The sequence below is a fragment of the Streptopelia decaocto genome (assembly GCF_964273445.1).
Source record: "Streptopelia decaocto genome assembly, chromosome: 3".
Classification (NCBI taxonomy): Eukaryota; Metazoa; Chordata; class Aves; order Columbiformes; family Columbidae; genus Streptopelia; species Streptopelia decaocto.
Genome location: NC_138656.1, coordinates 34,648,366 through 34,675,214, shown reverse-complemented (window position 1 = coordinate 34,675,214; position 26,849 = coordinate 34,648,366). Strand labels below are relative to the sequence as shown.

The 26,849-nt window shown below is 41.3% G+C and overlaps 1 protein-coding gene across 3 annotated transcripts in view; it reads right to left on the bottom strand.

Annotated features, from left to right (window-relative positions):
• Positions 1-9,094: 9,094 nt before the first annotated feature.
• Positions 9,095-26,849, bottom strand: part of ZNF318 (zinc finger protein 318) — a 33,402-nt gene continuing 15,647 nt past the window's right edge. For 2 of the 3 annotated variants that reach the window (XM_082048715.1, XM_082048716.1), the window contains 8 exons: positions 25,631-26,264; positions 23,604-25,028; positions 19,874-19,973; positions 18,771-19,057; positions 15,715-15,918; positions 15,133-15,232; positions 13,983-14,101; positions 9,096-13,551 (listed from right to left, as the gene is read on the bottom strand). In XM_082048715.1, the coding sequence (XP_081904841.1) occupies positions 10,135-13,551; positions 13,983-14,101; positions 15,133-15,232; positions 15,715-15,918; positions 18,771-19,057; positions 19,874-19,973; positions 23,604-25,028; positions 25,631-26,264 (6,286 nt within the window). In that variant the 3' untranslated portion in view covers positions 9,096-10,134. Of the gene's footprint in view, positions 13,552-13,982; positions 14,102-15,132; positions 15,233-15,714; positions 15,919-18,770; positions 19,058-19,873; positions 19,974-23,603; positions 25,029-25,630; positions 26,265-26,849 lie in introns of all 3 variants that reach the window. The other variant, XR_014183668.1, reaches the window with a different exon arrangement.

Here is a 26,849-nt window from a genome sequence, read left to right as displayed (position 1 = left end):
GCATCGTTAATAACGGAAAACTCCACTGTGGGGGTTAACTTTGCTCCCTCTAGTTCTCTTGGGCAGCGTTTCCGCGCTGCCCGGGACGCAGCGGTCCCGCAGGAAGCACATCGGGACTAAAAAGCACAGATGAGAGAGCGGAGTGTGTCGTAATGGCTGGGCCGTGCCAGGGAAAGCCAAAAGAGCTCGTGCCCAAAATAATCCCCAGTCCGTCAACAGCAGCGAGCTGATGCTCTAGTAGCGGAGTCCCAGCTGCCTGTACTTTATGAAGTGGCCTTGGGCAGGCATAAGGAACAAAAGTTGTGGTCAAATAAGGAGGGATCTTGTAGCCTCAGGATAAGTAGGAGGACGAAGAAACAGTACCTTGAAGGGCTGGAAAGAAGTAATTCTTCGCTAACAGCTGTCTCTGTCACTGATTCTGCTATTGTAGACAGGTCAGTCTACAAATTATGGGGGAAATTACCTCCTACAGACTAAAAGCTTAATGTGAAAGAAATAGTGTAGGCATTTCTGTTTCTTTATATATTTACTTCTAGTTGTATAGTGGCTGGAAAAGAGTAGCAGTATGCTATTTCAGTTTTTTTAAAAAACAAAAGCAGATTAAAGTTTCTGGCAAGCTGCCATATCACTCTTGGGCTAAACTTGGCTGTAAGGATTTCCTGTCTTGACTTCAGTCCATTCCCTATGGATTCACTCACAGCATCTCAGATGTTCTGCCTGGGAGCCTTGCCTGGATAGGTGTTCTAAGCTGGAGGTTTGGGGCATTGGATTTTTTCCTCCCAGATTCAAAACTGCAGCTGAAGACTTGTGACACTTTTTTGATGTAATGGGTGTGTTCAGCATGGGCGGTATGCCCATAGTCTGACCTTGCTTCTCAGTTGCTGCTGCTTCTGGGCATAATGTTTACCCCTTATTTCGGAACTTTTTTTTTTTTTTTTTTTCCCCTCTTCCATCTGCCTTCTGTTCTTTTTTCTCTTTCAGTCATGCCAGTCCAGCCAGATAGGGACAAGATAGAAGGGATCTTCTCCAGTCTGTATCACTCAGTTCTACAACTGCTTTGTTTTCTTCTCTGTGCTGTGGGAACTAGTGATTTCTTGAAAAACATATGGATCTTTTGGCTGGGGGAGAACTGCCTGAGGTGCGATGCTAACCCATAGCAGGCAGGTAAAATTTCCCCTGAGCACAGGGAGGGCAGCGTTGCTTTGTCATTCTGTGTCTTGTCAGTTGTGACTTTTTTTTTCCTAGTTACATAGGGGTTTTCATCACCCAGATTTTAGAGGCACGGGAGGTCTGAATGGCAACTGTACAACAGCTTGGCCCCTATTGAAGAAATTAACCTGGACACTGTACAGTTAGTTTTTGTTTTGCATACAACTGCTTCTCAAACTAACCTAGTTTGCAAGCACACAATGAGATCCATGGCCTTGCAGAAGGGTTACTTCTGGGAGCAGCAGCCCCTCAGGCTGTCACCTCACACCAGGGCTGTAGCTGGGGCAGCTGATTTCCATGGGCTACCAAAGGCTCTGCAGAAGACTTGTCAAGCTGCAGAACTGAGCTCGGCTCTCCTGGCATGTGTTCTCTCCCTGGCTGGGTTTGTCACGGCCCCTTCCCTCCCCACGCTCACTGGCAGGGGGCTGTAGCTTTGGAAGTCCATGTAGTCCTCAGGCAGCTTCACTGCAGTGGCCTGGCTGGAGCTGTACGTGACTCCCTACACTGTACCAGCACTGCAAAAGCAGTGTAGTACCCATTTCCCCTATGGGAAGAACCAAACCAGCCTAGGCTGCTGCTAGCCTCTCCATTGGACTCCTGTAAGCCCCTTCCAGCCCCTTTAGTCCTGAAGGGATGTGTATGGTAGATTTTGGTCAGGTGCTGTCAGGCTGTGACATATACATTAAGGAAGTTTGCGGCCTTCGCATGGCCTGAGGCTGTGCAGCAGCCAGAAATATTTATTCTGAGAGGTGTGAGGTGCTCTACTGTTCTGATGCCAGTTGTCATTTAACAAAGACAATTCATTTCCCATGTATTTGCCTTTGTGATTGATTGCTTTGGTGTCCAGGGTGAGGTGAGCTTTGACTGAAGATAAAGGGCTTCCTCCTGAGGGGATTATCTCACATCTAATAAAGCGTGACCTGATGTTGCAGCCCCTCCTGCAGCTTTGCACCAAAATGACCTGCCACCAGTGTGGAGGAGGCTTGTTGAACTTGCCTGGAATGGGTCACTGAGTTTGAAGATACATACCAGGATGGTTTAAACCCCACTTCTGTAGGAAACCTGGCCAAAGATGACAATGTTAAGGTGGACATTATTTCATTACAGCCAAATTATTTCCATGGTATTTACACAACCTCATCACAAGTCTTCCCTGTTTACTCTGTGGTTGCTAAAAATACCTGAGACAGAGGCATCCTGAAATCTGCACTTGTGGAGCAGCATGAAACACACTTGAGTGTTACAAAGTGCAGAGTGTGCATGTTGAAGTGCTGCTAATCACTTTCGTATCAAAATAAATTTTTTTGCTGATTTCTCTGAGGATGCTGCAGCTTTTACAGAGTGTGCAGATGCAGCAGGATCCAGCCACTGTGTTGCAGATAAAAGCCCACTGCCTGCCAGATGTACAGCTGTACGTACTGGAGGGACCCATGCTGTATGTATGTCTTTGTGTTCCACTGAGGACCTTCATTCCAGACAGAGGAACAGGATGATGCGTTGGTCCTGCTTCTATTTGCAGAAGCACTGTTTTCTGTTTTTGTACGTGTTTATCTGTGTGGCTGGCCACATGTAAACACATAGGGGTGTGGCGTGTGTGCCTACTGAGAGGACACACTCAGCCTTGGTCCAGGCTGGATCTGGGGAGACAAGAGCTGCAGGCAGTTTCCCCTCTATGAGGCTACCAGGTTCAGCAATCCAACCACCACCTTCTCTCCTACTGCAGGCAGGGCGTTATTTTTGCTAAAGAATGAGGTTAAAATGCAGCCTTTGTGTAGCAGTTAATTTTTTCACTAGCTATACTGTACCATGTTCCTGAATACCTTACCAGCAGACATGCATGTTTATTTTATTTTCTGGAGTAGCGGGATCTCTGCTACTCTGCCACTTCGGTTACTGAAGAAAGGGATGAAGGTACAGGCAGTTTCTTGTAGACAGGGTATTCAAATCCATCCCTGGATTACAACTCTATTAGCCAAAGGATGTCAGCGCTACAGTAATTAGTTTACCAGTCAGCCTCTGCAGTAGCGAATAAAGGAAGGAGAAAGAGAAAGCTGATCTACGTATAACACAACAGCAAGCTGAGAGCTGACAATTCAGTACTTAAGATTATACTGATGGGTAAGATTTATCAGGCATTGCTGCTACAAAACACATTAGAATTGTGTGGAGCTTGTGTGGGGAAAATAAATATTTCTAAAGTGCTCTCCTTCCCTGAGCAGCAGCAACAAACTAGTTTGTGTTTCTTTGCTTCATTACATATAAAGCAGGGTGAGCCTATCTACATACTGGAAAGCAAACTCTCACACATTATTTTCTAGAATAATCAACAGCTGTGATAAATCTGTGCAAAAAAGCAGGCTGTCTGTTGTTTGCCTTTATTCTTTTACATGCTTGGTGGCTGCTGTCAGGACTTATTTTTTTTGTGAAACACAGCACCATCTCCCTCAGGTGAAATGATTGCAAAAAGAGTTAACATGGGACTTCTGTGAAAATATGACAAAAAAGTTTGTATGGATAATTTAACATGATAGCCAATTTAAAAAAAATAGCTGGAAGATTCTGGATTAAGTATAGAGCCAGGAGTTTTAAAAAGCCTTTTTCCCCACTTTAAGCAGCTCTTGCAAGAGATACAGAAATTATGTTACTGTAGGGCCATAAGGACCCTATGAATGCAGGAGCTTCAGAATATAGCGCCCTCTATTGCCACTGTTAAGAATTTGCACTTTTAAAATCCCCTTTGAAGAACAATTTTTAAACAAACAGCACTCATGATCCAGTGTTCTTTCATAAAAGTTTAATGTTTGTTTTTAACATATACTGTTTAATCAAGAGAAAGGAAGCATCCACACATAGACAGTCTTCTTGGATGCTGGCAAAAAAACTTACATTACAGACATAGCCACGAACAGCATGTTTAACCATAAAGAACATAGAAAAAGCCTCAGTGATAAATCATATTAATTATAATGAAAAGAATGTGCCCTCATACCAAAGATAAGAGCAAATTATACCATCCCATTCATGCAAATCTGCACCCACCTTCTCAGAACAGGGTTCCAGAAGTCCAGCAGTTCCAGGTAACATTTTCTTAGCTCCTGTGGAAATTAACCAAAAGCCAGCAAAGAGAATGGGCTTGTTACAGCAAACTCAATGCTCATCCTAAAATCCTGCTTGCTGAGCATATGGTGGGTCTAACTGTTGCATTCCCAAATCTGAGGCCCTTTTAATTGTTTTTCCCTCTGCATCAAAAGCTTTCAATACCAGAAGCTTTTGATGTAGTCTGGAAGAAATCTAGCAAGCTTAATACAAAATGAAAACAGGTGTAGTTGAACATACTGTGAACGCAGGTAGTTCACTAGAAGAGATTTCTGAAAACTAGGATAACTAAAAGCTATGTTTTGATGCTTTGATCTAGGATGCTTTAGAAGGTCTAAAGCAGAAGATTTCATCTTACAAACCTGAAATAAACTTTCAACATGTCAGCCTTTCTTGGGTTCTGAAACACAAATTCAACTCTCAGAAGAATAATTATGGGTCATTTAGTATCTTGGATGATCCCTCTTCTGTAGACATTGTAGCTGCCTTAAAGGAGGCCGCCCACACCTGTATAATCATGAAGTACTGTAGCGAATGCATATATGGATTTATTTTTCCCCTAGGCCAAACTGAATCCTCTGCATGGATTCATGGCACTGAAATACAAGTGTGAATTACTTTTGTAATCCCATTTGGGGTGATATGGCTAGAGACACAATCAAGATACACTGGTTTTGAACCTCTCTCAAACACTTGCTAAAGCAATATAATCTGTGAAACTAACTGGCAGAGGACATAGTGTTTAAACAGTACCTGGAAAGCACCACATTAAATGGGTTTAATTGCATTAAGCCTTCAGTTCTTATGAGAAAAAGCAATGATTGATACTCCTTTGCTAATGGACTTCGTTATTTTTTTTCCCCACTAATGAAGCATTTCTGAATACCCATCTTTCGGGTGCATAGCTACATGTGTCCTTCTTTCATCTAATTATTTGGCATTTACCTTTAATTTGTTTTTTTCCATATCTGACAGGAGATGAATACAGCCTAGTGTGAGTACTGATGTGAGGACCTTCCTTACCATTTCTTTACCAGATTGGTGTTACATGGCTTTTAATACTCTTCACAGCTACCACGGCTCCTCCAGTGTTAGTTTCTACATTCATCTAACATTTGTAAACAAATTAGGGTGGTATCCCAAGTGACTGGTACTAACTTGAGTGTTCCTTAGGTTCTGGCTAAAGCTCCCCCTACAAAAGCAGTTACTTGAAGAAAAATTATATTTGATTAAGAATTGAAAACATTACCTTGTGTGTGTGCTTTCCTGTCTGTAAGACTCTTCAATCAGCTTACTGGAAAAGGGAACACTGTTTCCCTGGAAGCAGCTCTGACACAGGTTTTATATCCTGCAGGTATTCAGCTGTTCTCCACCACCCACCTGAGCAACTCCAATGGCTCTGCTCTCTGCATCCCCCACTGCTGTACAGCTTTCATGGGAATTATTACAGCAGCTTGACTCATTTTACTGGAGCATAGAACTACTAACATATGGTCATCAGCCTTCTCACTGCAAGCAACCAGACAGCCCAAGAAGTGGAGGTGGGATCACAAAACAAAACCCAGAAACCAATACTCTATGTGGAGCCTCAGTTTTCTAATCTAAGGCAGAATTTAACAGTCCGCAGCTGTCTTATTCTACTCAAGTTGGTTATAGTCAGGAATACAGCCATGCTGGTTGAAAATAGCTACCAGAAAGGATTGTCTAGCAACCATAACCTGCATTGCTCTCTCCTTCGTGCTATGTAAAGGTAGACAGGGCAAGTAAAATCAGTTTTATGACTGCTCTATTCTCCCACAGTGGTGGCATACAGGCTGTTGGCACTTACTCTGTGCAGCAGGCAGAAGAGGACTGAATTCTGTCCCAAGGAATAATTTTGCTGCCTTTACCTTTCTGTAATATGCTGAGAGAATAATAAACCAACAGTATTACACCAAGTGCCACATAAAAACCTGCCTCATCTGGTTTCTCTTGCCCTTCGTGCAAAAGAAATATAGCTTTATCTTGCTGTGTGATACACTAGTTTGGTGGGTGGTTGTGGGCTTGTTCTTTTTTTAAAGAGACTTCTGCTATCATTGCTTATTTTCACTTACTATTTCTGAAACTGGAGTTTACTAGGCTAAAAAAGTAATGTCTTTGCCCACTTTCTTACCATCTGTTTCCATGGGCAAAATTTAAGATCTTTGTGCAGCTTCCCTTAGCTAACAGGCATTTATTTACACCTTTGGCAAGAATTAAGAAATGACAGAGACCTTATATCTTAATCTACTACTTGTACTTTTTACCACTAAGACACAAATGCATTTGGAAAAGAATTAATAACAATGCTGGTTGATGCATTTCTTCCTTACTCACATGCCATTTCAAAGTCCAAAACAAACAAAAGAAATGATGCCCCTGAAAGCCTATCTGCTGCTTAGTTAAAACTTAGTCAAATACAAGATTCCAGTAAGCTAGAAGCAAGATTTACCTGCCCAAGACACTATGCCAGGAAAACAAATTACTGTATTTTGTCTGAAACATTACCTTTGCTTTGCTTTTAAAGATTTCTGCCAATCATAAACATCCGAAGGCTGCTTCTCCTTTCCAAATGCACCCACAGATGTTAAAAGAAACTGGAAGAAGTATTAAAAAAAACCACCTGGACTTAAAACGGACTGACAGAACATCAAAAGCTTTTCCATAGCTTTTCTTACACTGCCTCTTAATAATGCTTGGTTTTGCAACAAACTTCATCCAGGAGAAGGGCCTTTCTGCCAGCCCCCATCATGGCAAACTAGAAGTTGCAGCACCAAGTGAAGGCTCAGAGTTAATCCATTGTCCTGTCAACTTACCAGGTATTTGTGCCTGGTTTCAAGTAGTGTAAAGAAAGAAACATTCAAACTAGGTTTATTTCCTCCCTATCAGCAGCTTTCTAAAAATCAGGAGAAAGGTTAACAACACCTTACGCCTTATGGAGCTTTTAGAGAACGAGGTTTGGAAGGAGAGGTAATGCTGTACTGCACCATTCAAACACACAAGTAAATCCCCTCCATTAACTCACCCCTCCTCCTGAGGATCTGGAGTCAAGAGTCCAAGGCCAGCCTAGAACTTAAGGCTTCCCAGTCAGTGCACTATGCTACAGCTCTGCCAGCACAGGGGACCAGTACAGTGGGTAAATCATTTACTGCATGCCTCTGGAAACCACAGCAAACAAAACAAAGGGAAAAAAAAGAAAACAAAAAGCACATAAATAAAAATACATGCCATTTCATGAAATTGCAAGACAGTGTTAAAGCCTCTGTCTACCAATCCACCCAGATGTCATCATCTACACCAGCTGTTTGCTTCTTGTCCATTCCAGCAGTTCCAGGAGTAATTTTTACGCCTACCTCAAAAAAGACCAAATTCATCTTTCTTCCAGTGTGGATCAGAGAGCCCTACTGCACTCAGGGATAGAAGAACAATTATTTCACGAAAGGGCATGAAGAGAAGCACTATTTAATTTGTACATAGGGAGGTTCAGCTTCTGGAAAGTTGAAGGCAAATCAGTTTCTCATTTGCAAAGCTCTTGCTTCCCCTTGGTGCTCGCTGCTCTCCTCTCAAGGCCAGCCAGGTTCTGCACTGAACACCACCACTACTTGTAGAAGCAACTGTAGAAGAGCAGTTAAAAATAATATTGGATTGATATTCATGTTCTTTCCCCCAAAATAATCAAGAGGATGTCCCACACAGGTAACACAGCACTGAATAAGCTTGTCTGAAAAAGACAATTGTCCAAACACTTGTTTGCCATTGCATGCACTGAGACCTTCGTGAAAACCAGATCGCAAAAGGAAACTAGCCAGAAAGCAGGTCTGCATTCCAAACAAGCACCATCTAAAATGCAGCACTGTGGAAAAATTCAGCTTTCCCTTTAAGATGTGTCTTCCCTGCAATGATATCCCTCAATACAAGGTAAGCAAGAAAATCAGTTGATGACTTCTACAGTTTTACAAGGGACTAGGCATGTCACTGAAGAAATTAGAGAGAAAACGGGGAGGGAAAATTTAGCTGTCAAATGTAAACAACTAAACTCATATCTATAATTAAAAAAACATTTACAAGAGAAAACTGAAAAACAACTACAAAGGACTTTTTAATAAACCAGGAATTAATCAATCTCTACTCATTACCCAACTCCATTTAAAAAATATCAAAACATGTCACACCTTTCTTTCTTTGGTTTTGACAGCAAATGGCTATTTGAAGAAAGTAGGGCAATGATAATAATGAAGGCTTCTTATATTCAATGCAGCAACTGCTTAACATCATAAAAACAGCTCAGGGCCTTTCTCAAAACCCTCTTCCCTTAATTACCTTTTTTTGCTTGGTCACTTGACCATTTATACAAGATTCCGAAGTTCAGCTTAGAGCGTTCTTACATTTCTAATATGAAAACGACCATAATGATTCTGAGAAATGTTTCATACCTTCTTCACAGAGTGATGGAAATGGAAGAAAATGGTGATTTTTTTTTCCCCCGTCTGGAGGCCCATGTGCTGGTAGTGATTACAGAAAGACAAACTCTTCTTGGGTTCTGCCCCTGGCCCCCCGCCTTGAGCTTTACACATGGCTCAGGACTTCAGACAAACTTCCACTGATGACATTGACAGTAGTTCTTCCATTGACCTCAGCTGGGAATAAATCATTTTTATATTGAGCAGGCTAACGTTTAATGCCTTCATCGTCTACAGTTTCTCAATTTTATCAGTTACTACAGGAGTTAGAAACTAACTGAAATAAAACACTTTCCTTGAGTTTAAAAAAAAGTCAAGAGGGAAGTCTTGTTGACCATCATATGTTTATTTTTTAAACAATTTACAAATAAAAATGTTATACTTATCCACGCAAACACATTTAATACTTTAGTCTTTAACAAGCTATACAAATGAAAACCATCACAGTAGAGCTTTTGATAGCTCAAGGACCATTCAGGGTAGGCATGCATGTGTCTGTATCACATGAAGCGAGTCCAATTCCTGACACCAGGGTTCTCTTCTTCTGCTTCTTCAGAGCTGGTCAGCTGCTAAATGATTTAACACAAATAGTTACTGGATCACAATACAATGAAAGAAAGCCCATTTCAAATCATGTAAGTGACCTCAATATGTCTGGTCCAGGTGTCAGGCCACAGAGCCTTACCGATTAGTCTTCTTCTCCAAAAGCCAGTCGGTCAGATTTTCTCCCCTTGCTTAGTGATGTGGCATCCATACATGTGCTTATACAATACAATGAAACAGCTTAGGTACAGATGTAACACAACAGTAATTACAAATCACAGAGACAAATAAACAAAAAAACAACTCTAATCACATTCTTGCATTTCAAACAATGAAAGTAAACAAAACCATGCATTACAGTTTAAAGAAATGTTCAGGTTTAGCTCTTCTGCAAGTCTCCATTTCCTCAAGTTCTAAATTGCTGTTCTCGAGCTCGAGCAGCTGGGCTACTCACGGTGCTACTGACACAAACAGGGTGAGCTGGAAATCATCCAAGAATGGTCAAAGAATAAAAACCCCCAAAATAAACAACAAAGACGCACGCATTATAAATGAGAGATTCCATTTTAATAGCAGAGTGTAGAAAAGAAATTGGCAAAAAACCCACATGAAAAACATTTTACACAATTAATTATGTACAGAATGAAGTATGTGTCTGGTTTCACTTCAGTCAAGTCCTACCACAGGATGCAAAATACACCCAAAACCCTCAACTGGAACAAAAAGAAAAAAAAACACAAAAAAACCCAAAAACATATACATAATCCCAGCTCTGGCTCCTCAAATATTGGGACTGGCTGGGTTCACTTCAACCCACTGGGCTTTTTGCTAAGCTTTCAGCGATTCCTGAATTTGTAGCTTCCAAACTACTGTCAGCAGTTTCTGTTTGCTCAATCTTCTTGCTCCGAACAGTGCATACTCCCTTGTCTCCTGAGCCACTCTCCTTTTTGTGTGTTTGTTTGAGCCCAGGAGGGAAAGTTTCCATGCACCCAGCAGCCTGACTTTCAGTGCTGCCTCTGTCACAACTCAGTGACAGCATTTCAACAGTGCCACCTTTGCTCTCCTCCACTTGCAGAAGGATCTCAGACGTGGGAGAAATGCCCTGCATTTCTGGAACCGGCATGACCACTTCTGTAGTGTCACTATTTGAGGACTGCAATCCAAGCTGTGGCACAGCTGTTTGAGAAACCTGTGTGCAAAATTTATCTTCCCGACTACTAGAAGTCAATGCAGTAAAATCAGTAACCTCTGTTTCATCCACTGTTTTTTCAATGCCCAGCTTCGTAAGTTTACTGGACTCCAGCCTAATGGATGCAATAGTTTCTGGTTTTGAGACTTCTTCCATATTCTCATTTAAAAGTCCTGCTGTAAGGATGCTGCAGCATTCAGGTTTTACCTTTGTATGTCCCAAACTGAAATCAGTGCTTTTGAACTCAAGCTCTGCTTTCTGGGAGGGGGCCTTGTTCTGTTTCACATCTTCCGATGTGACTTTCTTGTTATCCACACACACATTTGCAGAGTGACTTTCAGATTGCTCAGCGTTCAATCCTGAGTGAGTGGTATTCAGATGAATGTCATTGGCTGCTGAGGTTCTTACAACCTCATGCTTTGTTTCTGGGGGGTAGACAGCTTCTTCTGAAAGATGCTCCCTATGGAAATCTGCTGATAAAGCAACTACTGACCCTTGGGCAAGATCAGAATGAGCCCTAGAAAAGCCTTCAGTCCCTACTTTTTTTGCATCTCTCTTGACAAAACCATTATCTAACGTTGCATGAGATCCAGTGTCTTCTAATGACTTTTTTTCAACTTCAACTACTAACTCTACACTGGATCTCAGTTCAACAGGGTTTACAGAGCAGTTGTTGACCAACAATTCAGCTTCCTGCCTTTGGGTCTGGTTATCTAATACTGCATGGCCTGACGGTTCAGGGTGAACTTTTTCTTGAGCTTCTAATATGCTACTTCTAGTTTCTATGTTGGCAAGACACGTGTCTGTCAATTCTGAAGCACTAACTTCATCAGAACTAGTTTTTATTTCTACATTTGGAGGATCTGATAGATCCTGACCACTTTCAGAACAAGAACGGGTTGTGATGACCTGTTCCCCATTAGTAGCTCTGGAAGTGTCCCATTCACCAGGATTTCTTGTCAATTCTGAAATCTTATTTTTGGTTTCTGAAATTCGGGAAGCTTTGACAAGGAGTCCAGGCTGAGATACTTCCAAAGCTACACTTTTCAGTTTTACATCTTTTAAGGAGGCATCAACAGAAATCTGCTCTGTCATTACTGCTACTAAAGCTTTTTCTTTTGAAGTGTTTTGAGAATCACAGAGCAAGTCTGGACTATAAGTTTCTGAGTGAGTTCTACAGTTACCACTTAACTTTTCCTTTACCAAATGGGCATTTCCCAAATTTTGAATTTCAGTCTGTGCTTCAGGTACCAAAGTCTTTGGATGTAAACTAAACTGAGTCTTTACTGCTTTTACTTCCCAGTCTTTCATCTTTGCATCTTTCTTCAAGGTACCAGGAACATTTGTGTTAGCAACCACAGTTTTATTTGCATCTTTCTGTCCAACTTTCTCTTGGACCTCTGTATTCTGTAGATCACAGAACTCCTGAGTGCCTACCTGCTCTCTACCTCCCATATCCACAAGTCCAACTTCTGCAGGCATCTGGACACCAGAAACAGCTTTTGTTCCTGGTAATTCTGTGACTGACATTTCTGACAGCTGCAGCTGATGTGGTTTCTTGTCAGCCTGATTCTCACCGAGAATGCAACTCCCTGTTACTTGATTGTTACACTGTGGGGAATCTCCATTCAATTTAGTCCGAACATCTGTTGCAACAGGCATCTGAAATTGTTGACCCACATCTTTCTGAATACCATTTTCAATGTCATGGCTCATCTCAGTATGAAGTATTAAAGTCTCCTGAATATCAGTTTTCTCTAGCTCTGAGCTTCTCTCAGCTGAGTGGGCTTGGTTAACTTCAGTAGCCACCTTCTGAGAATCCTCTTTCAAGGAGGATGAGTTACTATTTGTTTTTGGGTTCACAGATAAGTCTGCGGGTTTTGTTAGGTTAGAGTTTTCTCCATTTGGAATTGTAGAACTTGCAAGCTTGCTGTCAGCTGAACCCTTTCCACCAGTACTGTAGAAAATATCATAGAGATCTTTAGCATTGGCTGTGGCCAAGCAAGAGTTCCGTTTCTCTATCTTTTTTGCCTGTTCACTGAAAGCAGTTGAAGGTGGTGGTGGTGGTGGTGGTGGTGGAGGGGGTCTCACAAGCATTGCCAGCATTGTCTGTTCACTTTCAGACACACCTGGAGCTACTTCATCTGCAGGGATGACAGCTGCCTGCTGGACTGCTGGTGGAGGAGGGGGTGGAGGTGGTAAATCAGAAGTCTGAGAAGACTCACTCTTCTCTGTTGCTTTCAAATCCTCCTCTACCCCTTTTAAAATTACTTCTTCTCCTCCAAAAGCTTTTGAGATGATATCCGGAGGCAGCAGAACATCCGCATTGGTTTCTTTTACCACAGGCAGTGGTTTGGTGGTAGTTCCAGAGGATTTAATGGATAAAAAAGTGTTCAAAGGTGCTGGTTTGCTAACTGTTGTAGTAGTAGACTTCCTGAAAATCATGGTGGGGACTGGTAGATTGGGTAGAATTTTTGTTGATGTTGATGTGGAAACAACTGGTATCCATGGGCTAGTGTGTGGGATAACAGTTTTCCCAGACAGTTTGATTTCAATGGGCTTGACATGTGGCTTCCCAGACTGACACTTGTTCTCCTCTTTGTTTCCTTCTGTACTCTCCTCCTTTGGAATAGTTCCTCCTGAGGTTTTATCCTCTCTCTCAGTCTTTTTCCAGCTGAATTTCCCAAAGGAAGTCTGGCTTGGTGATTCCTTTTTAGACTCTTCTTTCTTTTCTTCTTTTTTCTCCTCCTTTTTCTCTTCCTTCTTCAGCTTAAGCTTGATACCCATTTTTCGTCCAGCAGAATCTGTTTTGCCTTGAGTTTCACTAGTCCCTTCTCCAAGCTCTGGGATGCTCTTTCCTTCCTCTTTCTTTATTATTTTGGGCTTCTTTTCATCCTTCTCTTCCTTCTGTTTCTCGACTAGTTTCCGTTTCAGCTCACTCTGCCGCCTGCGCTCTGTTTCCAGAACTACAGCCAATCCAGCTTGACGGTCTAGATTTCTCCTCTCTTCATAGAGTGGGTTTTCATCTATGTATTTCTGTGGAAAGAAATGGCATAATTTTAGCTACTGTTTCCATGAAAAGTAAATAAATAAATTCAGCTCTGTAACAGTTTTGACTTGATCAGTAAGAGCTATCTCAACACTAAGAGAGCACAGAACTTCTTCCTACCAAGAAACTGAGATGCTACAAACTCCACCTTCTGTAACTTAATGTGAACTGAGTGGTGTCACTTTACAGAAAAGTTTGAAAATCAATACTAGGACTTAAACACCATTTCAACCTCATGCAGATAAAAGATTAGTCTCTATGTAGTAGCAAGTTCTGCTTATTTAGTTTAGTAGAATGTAGTGAAGATAACCAAATACATATACTCTGAGTAGTCAAATGTCATTGTTCAGGAAAGGAAGACAGAACAAGTAGAAGCTAACAAAAGGAATGACTCATTCCTGGTACACCAGTTACCAACCTTGTATTTCTCATTGTGGGGATGACTTTTCACATGCTGCTCTGCTGAGATTTGATCTCCAAAAAATTCATGACAGAGCTGGCAATAATATCCAGTGATGGGAATCAGAAACTCAGAGCCTGAAAAGGCCGAAGAAAATGATCAGAGAAACAAAACTTAATAAATGCCAAGCTCTTAACAAAGCCAGATAAACATATCAAAGAACAACAGCAAAATCTCCAGCAATGTTCCTTTAGGAACAGTTAAAGCTGCTCTCCTTACGCTTACAGTATATGAAACACCACTACCAAGAGCAAACATGTAAAGGGAAGAAGCTTGATTTCTGTGATTCAAGAAATTGTTTTAGTGCTCTCCATCATATCAAGGCTATCCCCTACTCAAGTAGATTAGCTTTTCCTACAGTTTTAATCTATTTTCTATCTTTGTGGTATAGTCTGCTTGAACACTAAACACCTGGTTTATGAAAAGAACACAAGTATTTTCATTGAAGTTCAGCAAGACTACACCCTTGTGCCTACAGAACCAGCTGTGGTTATCTAACACGCTGCAGATCCTCCTTTAGCAGGCACTGGTAGAAGTATGTACAGATTAACAATCAAGAGATTGATCACTGGCAGGCCTGTTTAGACATTCAGATTTTAAATCTCATATTAATTTTCGTATTACCTACAGCCACATCCATATGGCTTTCTCAGATTCTCTGTATCCACACTCTACCAAGTGCTCATTAGTGATTCTTCAGGGAACCTCTACTAAAAATGTATTGAATGGAAGACTGTGTGGAACAGTGCACAAGATCTGCCAAAACACAGCAAGCTCTTGTGGTCATGTTCTGAATTCTAATATGTGAGCAAAAATCACTTCAGAACTACAATGGAGAAAAAGTCACCTGGTATTCAAAACTAAAACTAAAACCTAAACTCTAAAAGAGAAGAGAAGGAACCAAGCTATGTCTTCCTATGCTCTTGCTTCATTACCTCTTCCATAAAAACAACCAGGAAATAAAATCATTCGCCTTCTACCTAACAATACAGTATATATATGTGCTCCTATAACAAGGTAAAGTTTTGAAATTCCTTTCTCTGAGCAACTGAAACCTGCTGGAGGGCAAAGGGAGATGATAACCAAGTTAAGAAAAAAATCAACCTACCTTTTGCAGGAACAGTTATCTTATCGATGCGTTTTATGGAGTCTTGTTTGGTCTCACTCTGGGTCTTCGAAGCCCAAGGTCTGTTGTAAGGATCCAGGGTCTATTTGCACAGTGACAGAGGTATACAGGCTCATATATTACACTAGCAAGGCAAGTACACTTGTCTTTTTCCTCTTTAACATATTTTCCGAACACTGAACATTAAAATCAACGTGCAAATATTTATAAGAACTATGTTTTCCTCTCTCTCCCCTCCCATTTTGCAATTTATAATAAGAAAACAACCTGTGAAAAGGGTAAAATGTAAATGATAGCAAAGGACGAGTAAACATAGGAAACACAAATACCAAATGCTAGTTCCCAAGAAAAATGAACACAGGCCCCATTTACACTAGTCAGAACACACTGGTAGCTGCACAAACTGCTCAAGTCACACAACAGGGAAAAAGAATTTGGTAAGCAACTTCCTGGGTTCATTATTACTTCAGGTTCTCTTGTAAAATGTAGTTCTGTGAGGTATGTTTTCGTGTTAATATTTACAGCAATATGAAAAGCACTTAGTGAAGGAAGCCTGCAACATACCTGTCTGTGTTTCTTATTATGCATGTGTGTGAAAAAGTCAAACATGGTCCCGCAGATGGTATTGCAGTCTTTGCACCAGTGGTTCCCTGCATCATAATATTCATAAATATTGGCCAACTGGAAAGGATGTTTGGAGGACTGTGAAGAGGATTCTGCTGGCTTCGGGCTTCTACCTCTGGATTTTTCATTAGTAGTTTTTGATTCCTAAATTGAACAAAAGGAAACACTTCTCTAAGACAAGGAAGGACAGACATAATGCTCTATAACTCAGAACTCTGCCTCCAGCAGAAGCCACACACACACCAAATAAAAAAGAAAAATAGACCAAAAAACAAAACATCACCTGCTTTTCAGCGCCCAGGCTAATTCCACTGTTTCAGAGAGCTGGTATTGCCGACTAAGATGCTGTGTGGCCACAGTGAAGAGCTTCCAATAAGGCTCCCAGATGTAATGGCTGGATGGTTGTAGGCAATCAAGGAACCAAATGAACCAATTCCCTATAGCATGCACCCTTCCCACTTTATGGGTTTCACAAAAAGATCTGAATATTAATTGTTCCAATTCACCGTACTAGCCAAACAGCCCCAAGGAGACCTAAAATGGTTCCCCTAGAAGCATTCAGGAGTTACTGTAAAAGTAGCTTGGATGAAATCAGAATTAAAAAGGAAGTAAGAATTAGTGGATTACAAGTATTTAACTCAGTCAGCTTTATCAGACTATTTGAGAGTTCCCGAATTCTCCAGAAGACTCGTTGCTTAGCAATAATAGAAAGATGGTGTTTTGTTAATTACCTAAGTATATAAGATGAAGTATCTTGTGATTTAAGCACATGATATTTACACTTACATTGATTTGTACAGAAAGACGTCACACAGTGATAAACAGACATTTCAGGACTCTAGCCAAAACTAATACTACACTAACACTGCAAGAGAAACAAAACAAATAATCCCCGGAATAGATAATGAATGAGCCGTGCTAATTTAGATTATGATAGTACTAGATGTATTTTGAGTTTTGAGTTACATTTTCCATGGCTGAAAGCCCATTATGTTATCATTTCTAACCTGCATGGCAGTCTGGAAAGAACAGACTCGAGTTGGTTGCATGATTTCCAAGTCATTCACTATTGGTGTTGAACAAATTTACTTAAGCAAATTCAAAATTATTAAATAGCATCTGCCTTACTTGACATTCACTTTTATAAACACGGATAGATTCTCTCCTATGAACACCACCCCACACAACACACATCAAACAATGAAGAGACACCCAGGCTACTTCGCACCCTACAGATATTCATATCCCAGTACAACCTATTTCTTGGTAACAGAGTAAGAAGTGACCCAGTGAATATTTGCATATATTCTGCCTGAAAGAACATAGCAAAGCCAACATTCTCTTAATGAGAAGATCAACTTCTGATCCACAGAAAGTGCATGGAAAGATGTCCATGATGTCTGAAAAGTGTCATTGTTTATGTTATTTACACACACACACTGAATATACCTTATAAAAATGCTATCTCAACTGGAACTTTAAAAAGACAATGCTTCTCACACAGATAGATGAAAGCCAACTCTTAAGCCCAGTTTGTGCTTAACCCCAGCTCAAAGATGCCTCTATAATTTGCTGCTATTTGGAGCCCAGAAGGGACAATCCATCTGTTCAGTACAACAAGGTTAGCTTCACCTCTGCACTGACAACCTAACTGCAACACACAGACACAGGTTCAGCAGAAAGGGACCACAAGGTAGCTTGTAAATATGCAGAAAGGCATACAGTTTTGCCCCTAGGTTGGCAGAGTCAACCAATCTCTGTGTCAAAAGGCCTGCACCGTCTTTCTTTCAATTAAGAAGAGTTAACAATCAGAATCACAAGGTGAATCTTAGAAACTAAAGGTAGTGACCTGTGTGCCTACAGATATCTAAAAATATTAAATGTTCCTGGCCAGAACTCAGAATTTTCCATGTTAAAATAAGGAACTATGAAAAGAAGATCAAGTCATTATGAGTTTGGACAATACAAACAATGAAAGTTAAAATAATGAAAAATATATTCACACATGCCATATCTCAAGAAAATAAAGCAATATAACTTAATGCAATGAAGAACAGACATTGTTGCCTATTTAGATTTACAATGTGGTGACTGAAACAAATTATTCATAAAAGTAAGTGGATAATAAAATGAAAGACATCTAATGAGTTCTATGAACCAGACCAGGATGAAGCATAAGGGAAAGTTTACAGTATACACAGATTTGAGTCACCTTGGAACCTCTTACCCTACTAACATTTTCCTCTCTGCAAAAAATATACAGTAAGGTCTAAACAAAAAGCATCTACCACCTCTCATCAGCTATTTCAGTTACATATTTGAATAAACATCTGAATTGCAGAATAATCAATGTCCTGAATACACACATAGCCTTTCAGATGTTACTATCGTACACTATTTCCAAAGTAGAAACTATCTTCTGGAATGCAATAAGCCTGTTTTGGTACACCCAGCACTCAGTAGTATAGACCACGTCAGAGAGACCATACTGATGCATACTGACATTTTTTAAGAGAACATGTGCCATGTACATAATTATCATGTTAGCTGACAATCATACATAAGTCTCGCAATTTGTTAATATCATCACCCAGTATGAAGACCAACATGCTCCAACATTGCAGAGAGCTTTGCTGCTATAAACACTCCTCCTTGAGAGGCCGTGCCAGAAACGACGTAGAGAAAAAGGTTTGTCCTCCTGGTGTGGCATTGAGACCAAACGGCTACAAACACTCATGGCACTGTTCAATCCAAACAACACCTCAGCAAAACCAAGATCAAAAACAGTAAATGGAACTGAACCGCACCAACCCTGAGGGAAATTATGAACGCTGATACTTTGACTCTCACCTGCATGCACCATCAAAACCAGCATATGAGATGTGGTAACAAATGATATTGAATGGTCCTCTAGTAAGTGTATGGGAGCAGCTGTCTCCCCAGTGTTCTCTTCTCTTAGTGGGAAAATCATTAGCATACAAGCCAGTAGACTTTACCTTGTTGGAGGAAGATGTTTTCTCCAGACCTTTTGTGTTTTCTGACTTGCTGTTCTTTTCTGAGGAATCTTTGGTTTCCACAGATGGTTTCCGGGGCTTTTCAAATATGTTAATCCCCAGGATTTGTGCTACTTTGTCAAGCTCAGACTGCTTCTTGTCAGCTGCATCAGATTCTTTATGCAGCTCTGAAATCTCTTTAACAATATTCTCTTGTAGTCTGTTCACCTCAACCAACAGGGGGTCTTTGTGTCCATCTTTCTCACGACGCTTTTTCCTCAACATTTCTCCTGAGCCAATCAAGGAAGCAGAAGAGTTGGAAATGCAACAGGAAAATTATCTTAAGATCTGTACAGCTATTTCAGCAACAAGTAAAATGCTAATACAAAATACTACTGCTAAATATTGACTACGGAATTGTAAAGATGGAACTGACTCTCAGGTACAGCATCACTAGATCTGCATGACCCACCTCTGTACAGATTGCCTTAATATACACCCCCAACAGAGGCACCATAATCCTCAAGAGAGAGAATCAGTTCAATAATCACTATTTCCCTGTGTGACCAAACAAGAAAAAGTTGATCAAACATTCTAACCTGAAAGTATTCTTTTCCAAAGGTGAGGGAAATTAGTATTTACTAATTCATAACTAGTATTAGTATTTACTAATCAGTATTTACTAATTAGTATTAGTATTTACTTGAAGTTTAAAAAAAAAAGAAGTTAGCTCTGCCTAGAGAGGACTTTCCTTTCTCCAAATCAGATTCATGAAAAATTGAAAGGCATGCTGACATGTCTTCAGTTACTACTTCTCACTTCTTCTAAAGAAGCACTGAAACGCAGTGTCATTTCTTTAACTTATCAAGCTGCTAAAGAATATGCAAGAGCAACTGTTTGCTTCAGTGTAACAGCCAAATTTTAACATAATTAATTTGAATATAGTAAATAGGTCACTGGTTTCTCAAGAGTTCTGCATTGCCTGGAGTATGAAAACATTAGTTTTAAGCCACAGACTATTACTATTTTGGTCTTCACTTCTCCTAGCAGGTACTGGGACTTGTGACACATCTCAAGGGAAAAAAAAATGTGGGAATGCACTGTACCTTGCTGTTTACGAAGCCTGTCCAATTCAGTCTTGAGATAGTAAAGCTTCTTCTGCCGGGCTTCTCGTTCATTCTTCAGTTTTTCTCTCTCTTCTATCACCTAAATGGATTGGAAGGGGACTGGATTTTCTCCTCTTCCCAACACAAATTGATCAGTCTTGCAAGAAGGACAGCATGACCTCAGTTTGCCGGTCACAAAACACTGCTCTGAAAATGTTCTTGAGGATTTTAACACCACAAATACACCTCTTCCTCTGCATCTGCAGGTAATTATATCATGTGCCCCCACTTCAACCCTATATGAGGGCAATTTTTTTCTTTTGGGCAATATATTCCCCAAAACTGCTTTGTTTGTTGCACCATTTCCCAAGCACTTAGGCTGAGCTGTCTTCTACAGAGGTGAGCAAGATCAATGCTAAATGGCTCTTCAAAACTCATGCAGTATCTCTACAGCTGGAATGTTCCACCAGTGACGAAAGACTTCACAGCCCTTCATGTTACCTCCTGCTTTGACTCTGGCCCATTTTAGCTATTATTTGGGCTCCTGCCTCAATCTGATTGTAACTCTATCACCAAATATATTTTGCAGGCATTACTGTTTGGAATTAAACACCTGGATGAAGTTTGTTTCTTGCTCAGTAAGATAAACTCTGGTGTAAGGAGCTCATAAATCCACTTTTCACTAGTTTTCGTTGATTCACAGAATTACAGAATGTTAGGGGTTGGAAGGGACCTCAAAAGATCAGCTAGTCCAATCGCTCTGCTGAAGCAGGAACACCCAAATGAGGCTACACAGGAATGTGTCCATGCACGTTTTGAATGTCTCCAGAGAAGGAGACTCCACAACCCAACTGGGCAGCATGTTCCAGTGTTCTGATACCCTCACTGTGAAAAAGTTTCTTCTCATATTTAAGTGGAACCTCTTGTGTTCCAGTTTGCACCCCTCTTGTCTTACCATTGGTTGTCAAAGAGAAGTGCCTGGCTCCATCCTTGTGACAATCACCCTTTATATATTTGTAAACATTAATAAGGTCACCCCTCAGTTTCCTCTTCTCCAAGCTAAAGAGACCCAGCTCCCTCAGCCTTCCCTCATAAGGGAGTTGCTCCACTCCATCATCTTCATTGCTTTTCGATTCTAACAGAAGGTAACCCGGCAATATGGTAAAACAAAATCTGAAAAGTTCTTTCAGTTTCCTTCTCAGCTTAATTTTTCAAGGGATGAATATCCTTTTTTTTTTTACATCCACAATGCTCTTAAAGTTTACTACTGACTTCTCCCTTGAACAAACAGCAACTGACCCAAGGCCTTGACTTTCCTAGAGAATCACTGCTACTATGGCAATGTAAATGATGGCAGCATGCCTAGATCCTGCCCAGAGTAAGCCCTGGAAGGAGTTCTGCAAACACAGTTAGACCACATCTTAAAATGCCACAAGGTGGTTTTTCTTGTACCTTTTTTTTTTTTGGTGGTGTTGGTGGTTTGCTGTTATTTTTTAATCACCAAAACACCATTGTCTCATTCTGGGCTTCCTGCCAGCATAGAGGCACCAACTGGAGCATGCAAGTTTTATACTCCAAGCCATCTCAGGAAAAAAAAAAGGGGGGGGACTAAGCCCAAGCCAAAGAAGCCTGTAGTGCAGACGCCCTAGAAGTTCTGCCAAGGTGTACAGGTGAGTTACCAGGGTATGTCACAGCAGGAGAAAACCACACACCTTCAGTCAACAGTGCTCCTCCAGAAGTGCCAAGTTTCATTAACAACAAAATTTCAACCATGTCAGCTGAAGAAATTATTATTCCTGCAAGCACTGCAAGCTCCCTTATCTGCTGTTGTAGCATTTTGTGTAAGTACTCCTCTTTAAGTCACTTCAAACAAAATGCATAGTGGTTATCTCAGACCAAAAATTTAAAGTGACTTCTTCTGAGCCGCTCTTGGATTCAGCAGTCCATCTTTCTATGGCCTGATTTGTTCTGAGAAGCGTGATATAAATGAGGAGGCAAGAAGCTTCCAGGCTCTGCCATGTGCTGCTCTTCCACTAGCACATCTACCAACTCAATGTACCATTAGCACAGCTACACCAAAAGAAATGTCTCTAATGTAGATATGCATATGTAGACGAAGAATGGACCATGCCCAGCAGGTCAAGGGAAGTGATTCTCTGCCTCTACTCCGCTCTCATGAGACCTCACCTGGAGTACTGCATCCAGCCCTGGGGCCCCCAGCACAAGAAAGACATGGACGTGTTGGAGCCATGAAAATGATCAGATGGCTGGGACACCTCTCCCGCAAAGGCTGAGACAGTTGAGCTTGCTCAGCCTGCAGAAGAGAAAGCTCTAAGGAGACCTTATTGTGACCTTTCAATATATAAAGGGGGCTTATCAGAAAGATAAAGACTTTATACCAAGGCCTGTCGTGACAGCACAAGGGGCAATGTTTTTGAATTAAATAAGGATAGATTAAATTGTACATAAAGAACAAATTTTTTACAACGAGGGTGGTGAGATACCGGAAGAGTTTGCCAAGAGAAGCTGTGGATGCCCCATCCCTGGAAGTGTTCAAGGCCAGACTGGACAGGGCTCTGAGCACCCTCATGTAGTAGAAGATGTCCCTGCTCACTGCAAGGGGGTTGGAACTATATGAGCTTTAAAGGTCCCTTCCAACTCAAACCATTCTATGAATCTATACCCTTATTTCAAAAATAAAGTTTGAAAACCCAAACAATCTTCCAGTCCTTTGACAATCATATAACTACAGCTTCCTATTTTAAAATACAGGGTATTTCAAAAAGATGGACCCAAAACACCTTGTGTTGTAGGGTTGCCATCTTGCAAATGACTGAGGCCAAGGGCTGTTTGTGTGCTGGGGGAGACATCTACTGGTAATAATTTGAAACTATGCCACACCCTTTCAAGTGGTAAGAGTTTCATTCACGGGCAGTCTGTGGTTGCAGATCTATAGCGATTTCAAATTGGGTCCATCATTTTGAAGCACTCTGTATGTTCTTCCCCACTACTCTTTAGATTACATACAAACCAAGGTAACTAGAAGAGGAAAACATTAACAGTCATAACCTAAACTGGTGTCATATGCACCAAGTAAAAACCAGTTTCCTTTTTAAGTTCTTTTGATTTTGTGATTCTCAGAAGAGATAATTAATACAAATGTAGAGCAAAAAATGTATGCAGATGTGAATGACGACATCCTTTAGTATGTATTTAAGAACGCATAATATAGGTATAGCCATGGTATTATTGTACCATGTACCATGTTCAGATGGAGCCTCCTGTTTGTGCCCATTACCTTTTCTCCTGCTACTGGACATCACTGAAAAAAAGCCCAGCTCCACCCTCTTTACACCATCCCTTCAAGTATTTATATCTAGATATTTTCAGGTGTTCCAATATCTACGGCTCAGTGGAATAATGCCAAGCTGTGGCCAACATGGAGTTTTTCTGCAAGATTTTGGCTGGCCCAAAGAACTTCAATTGTGTGCTTGATTTCATCTGTCCAGCCATAAAGTACGGGTGTACAACTCTGGGGGATTTTAAACACATTTAATTGTCACAGAGTAATTCAGACAAATGCCTAGAAATCTTTAAAAATGCAAATTTAGTCCAACTGCTTTTAAGCAGAGCCACTGAGGAAAAAAAAAGCACAGCTGAAGAAGAAAAGCTTCTACCCCAACAAACAAGCAGTCCAACATATTTTGATGTATTTGAATAGATAACATACCTTCTGCTTTTGAGCTGCCCGATTTTTTTCATCTGACATCTTTTCTGTGGTATTTTTGAGAGGATGTGAAGACAGACGAAGGGGTACTTTGGAATTAGCAGGAGTGGTAGGGACACGAATGAGTGCAGAACCATCTCTTTTTACATCAGGGACATCCTTTCCCATAGAGACTGTCTCAATCACCCGAAGGTTGGGACGCGCGGGGTTTGCCGACATGGCCACAGTAAGGAGACCATGAGCTTCTGGCAGTGTAGGATTGGGCTGCTGGGCAGGGGGGTACATGGTCCAGCCAGAGGCTGCATAAGCCATATAGTGCCCATATGCATCATATCCTGGAGGAGCCATTGTGGGAGGTGGATAGTTTTGGGGCATCTGAGCAGCAGTGAACTGGGAATAGCTGGGAATTTGGTACTGGGAAACAGAAGTAGGCGTAGGTGGCAAACTAGCAGGAGCTGGTGGAACTGAGGGAATGAGAGAGACAGAAGGAAGAGGCTGTTCTGGTGTACATGGAGGTATATCCTGTCCCACTGGCTGGGTCTTAGTATATTCTGATTTCTGAAGAGAGGATGCATCTTTACACTGCTGGAAAGAGACTGGAGGTGATGCTGAGTGCTGCTGGCCTGACTCAGGAGAACGTGTGTCACTTCGGCTGCGACGCAAGTCCCAAGATTCCAGTCTGCGGTGGTCTGAAGAGCGACGATCAGGAGAACGAGATGCCAACTTTTTGCCATGGAGGCGTTCCTGGGTACGAACAGCCAGTTTTCCAATTTCAGCAACACCAATGTCAAGTCCAATGGTTTTGAGTAAGTCATGGATCTTTGCATACTCAGCATTAGGCTCTTCTAAAGGATCCAGCTTGACAGCTGGAGCAGGAGAAGGAGGTGGGCTCACTTTCTGGCTTATTACGTCATTGCCACAACTCAGCAGGGGCTTCTGAACAAGGAGAGATTCAGTTTTGGTGTCTTCATCCTCATCACCATAAAGAAATTTCTCTTCATCCTCAATGTCAGGAAAACTACGCCTCCTTTTCTCCTGAGCACTGACAGAGTCAGCCATCATGCCCAGAATTCGGGAGAAACCACTGCCATCCTGACTAGCCCTCTCGTGAGGCAGCAAGAAGTCAGTATGGTGATCAACAGGCTCTGACATGGGTTCTACCTTTTCCTTGTGACTTAAGAAGCTTCCAAACTTATCTTCAAATGTGAAAGTGTCTTTGGGAGCCCCAGCAAGTGGGCTCCACTCATATAAACCGTCACGCAACTCCTTGGTTGCAGACTCCACAACAGAGTCTTTGTTAAACCGTTTGAGAAAGTTTTCCACTTCAGAGGCAAAAGGAGCCGTGTTGTTGCTCTGGGGCAAAGGTGAACAACTAGAAAGAAGAGGAAGATCCTTGCTGGGAGCTGGACTGCTTGAAAATCCCTCAGGCTGAAAGAGAGAGAAGTTACTATTTACTACAGCACCTTCTGAGGGGACTATGTACCTCACCGAAGAAACAAAAGAACATGTTAATTTCTCCTTGAGTTCACAGTTGAAGAAAAGAGTCAGAAAAGACAATATACAATTGAAAGAGAACACAGAAAACTACAAAACAAGTGGCCTAATGATTCTGGAATGTTATGTCCAGCAATGAATGCTTATCTCAGATAATACACAAAATCACAACTATATTTCAGTAATTTTTGCAAGCATAAGAACTGAAACTTTTAAATTGAAACTCTATAACATAAAATTGGCTACACTTCCAGTTTAATCACAGATAAATAGGATTTCAACACCTTAAGACAGGTAAAAACAACCACACTGTGGTTATTCCCAGTCACTTCTTCAGATATGCCTAATTAATACCATGTTAAATAGGATTTCCAATAACAGGTACAGAATGGGATCCTCAGTATTTGAGTACCTCCTGAGAGAAACATGTCACTGTCAAACCAACACTGCTTTTCTATTTTGCAAATCAAACTAACATTCTGTATCATGAAGTGACTGTTTTGGAGAGTAGAAACATAGACAGACAGAGATCAGACCTGAATAGAAGACTCTACTTCCATCTCCACTCGTTTCTTCAATATAGATTTTTTGGGCATGGATGGGATTTCCTCAGGCCTATATGTATACCGAGGCTCAGAAGTCTGTACTGTGTTAGTCAAGCCAGGGATCACATAACCACTGCCTGAAACATCATGATTCAAGTTTCTACTACGCTCTTCTTCTTCTCTTTTCCTCCTTGCCCGGTCAAGCTCTCGGAATTCTTCACTTAGGTATGATGGGCTTGGGCTTCTACTGCGGCTGTGGCTTCGTCTGCGATAGTTTCGCATTCCTGACGAGAAACCCTGATGCTCTCCACTCACACCATGCATCTTCTCATCCTTTTCGTACCGTGGACGCTTTATTTCTCGTCCCCTCTCTTCTGGCCTCAATGGGTAGGAGGATTTCCTGAGTTTGTCACCATCTCTGTCAGATCCACGAGGCAGCTCTTCTCGACGACCATAATGCGGACTATAATCAGAACGATGAAGGAAAACATCTCGGTTGCGGTAGTCTTCATCATGTCTCATGATGAAGGCACTTGAAGGCTGATCTTCATGTGATGGGTATCTCTCAAGGCCTCGAGAACATGAGAGGCCTCTAGTGAATATTGGACCATCAGCCATATCATCCCTGTGTAAAAGAAGCACAGAATAAATGTAAGTACTTGAGTCAGAGTAAACTAAGTCTTACACCTACTCAGGAGTAAGAAATTTCCAAATCAGCTTCAGAACAACATCTCCATCACTAAACTTCACATCACTTTATGTATTTAAAAGGCAAAGGAGAAGGGGAAGACTTATTTGAATGGCAGTATAAATCCCTCCTAGGAAGTCACTTGCAAACACAGTGATGTGAACAATACAACTCATACTGCAGACGGAGAGCTGAAAAAAAATGATAGGATGGATTTAATTTTGTGAAGGAGAAAGACTGCATGTTTTAAAAAAAAACATTACTATCATATTTCAGATCACAGCCCTTTTCCTCATCTCTCCCAGCAAGATGTTAAGGTCACATTTCATATCACAGAATCACAGAATGTTAGGGGTTGGAAGGGACCTCGAAAGATCGTCTAGTCCAAACCCCGTGCTGGAGCAGGAACACCCAGATGAGGCTACACAGGAAGGCATCCAGGCGGGTTTTGAATGCCTCCAGAGAAGGAGACTCCACAACCCCCCTGGGCAGCCTGTTCCAGTGTTGTCACCCTCACTGAGA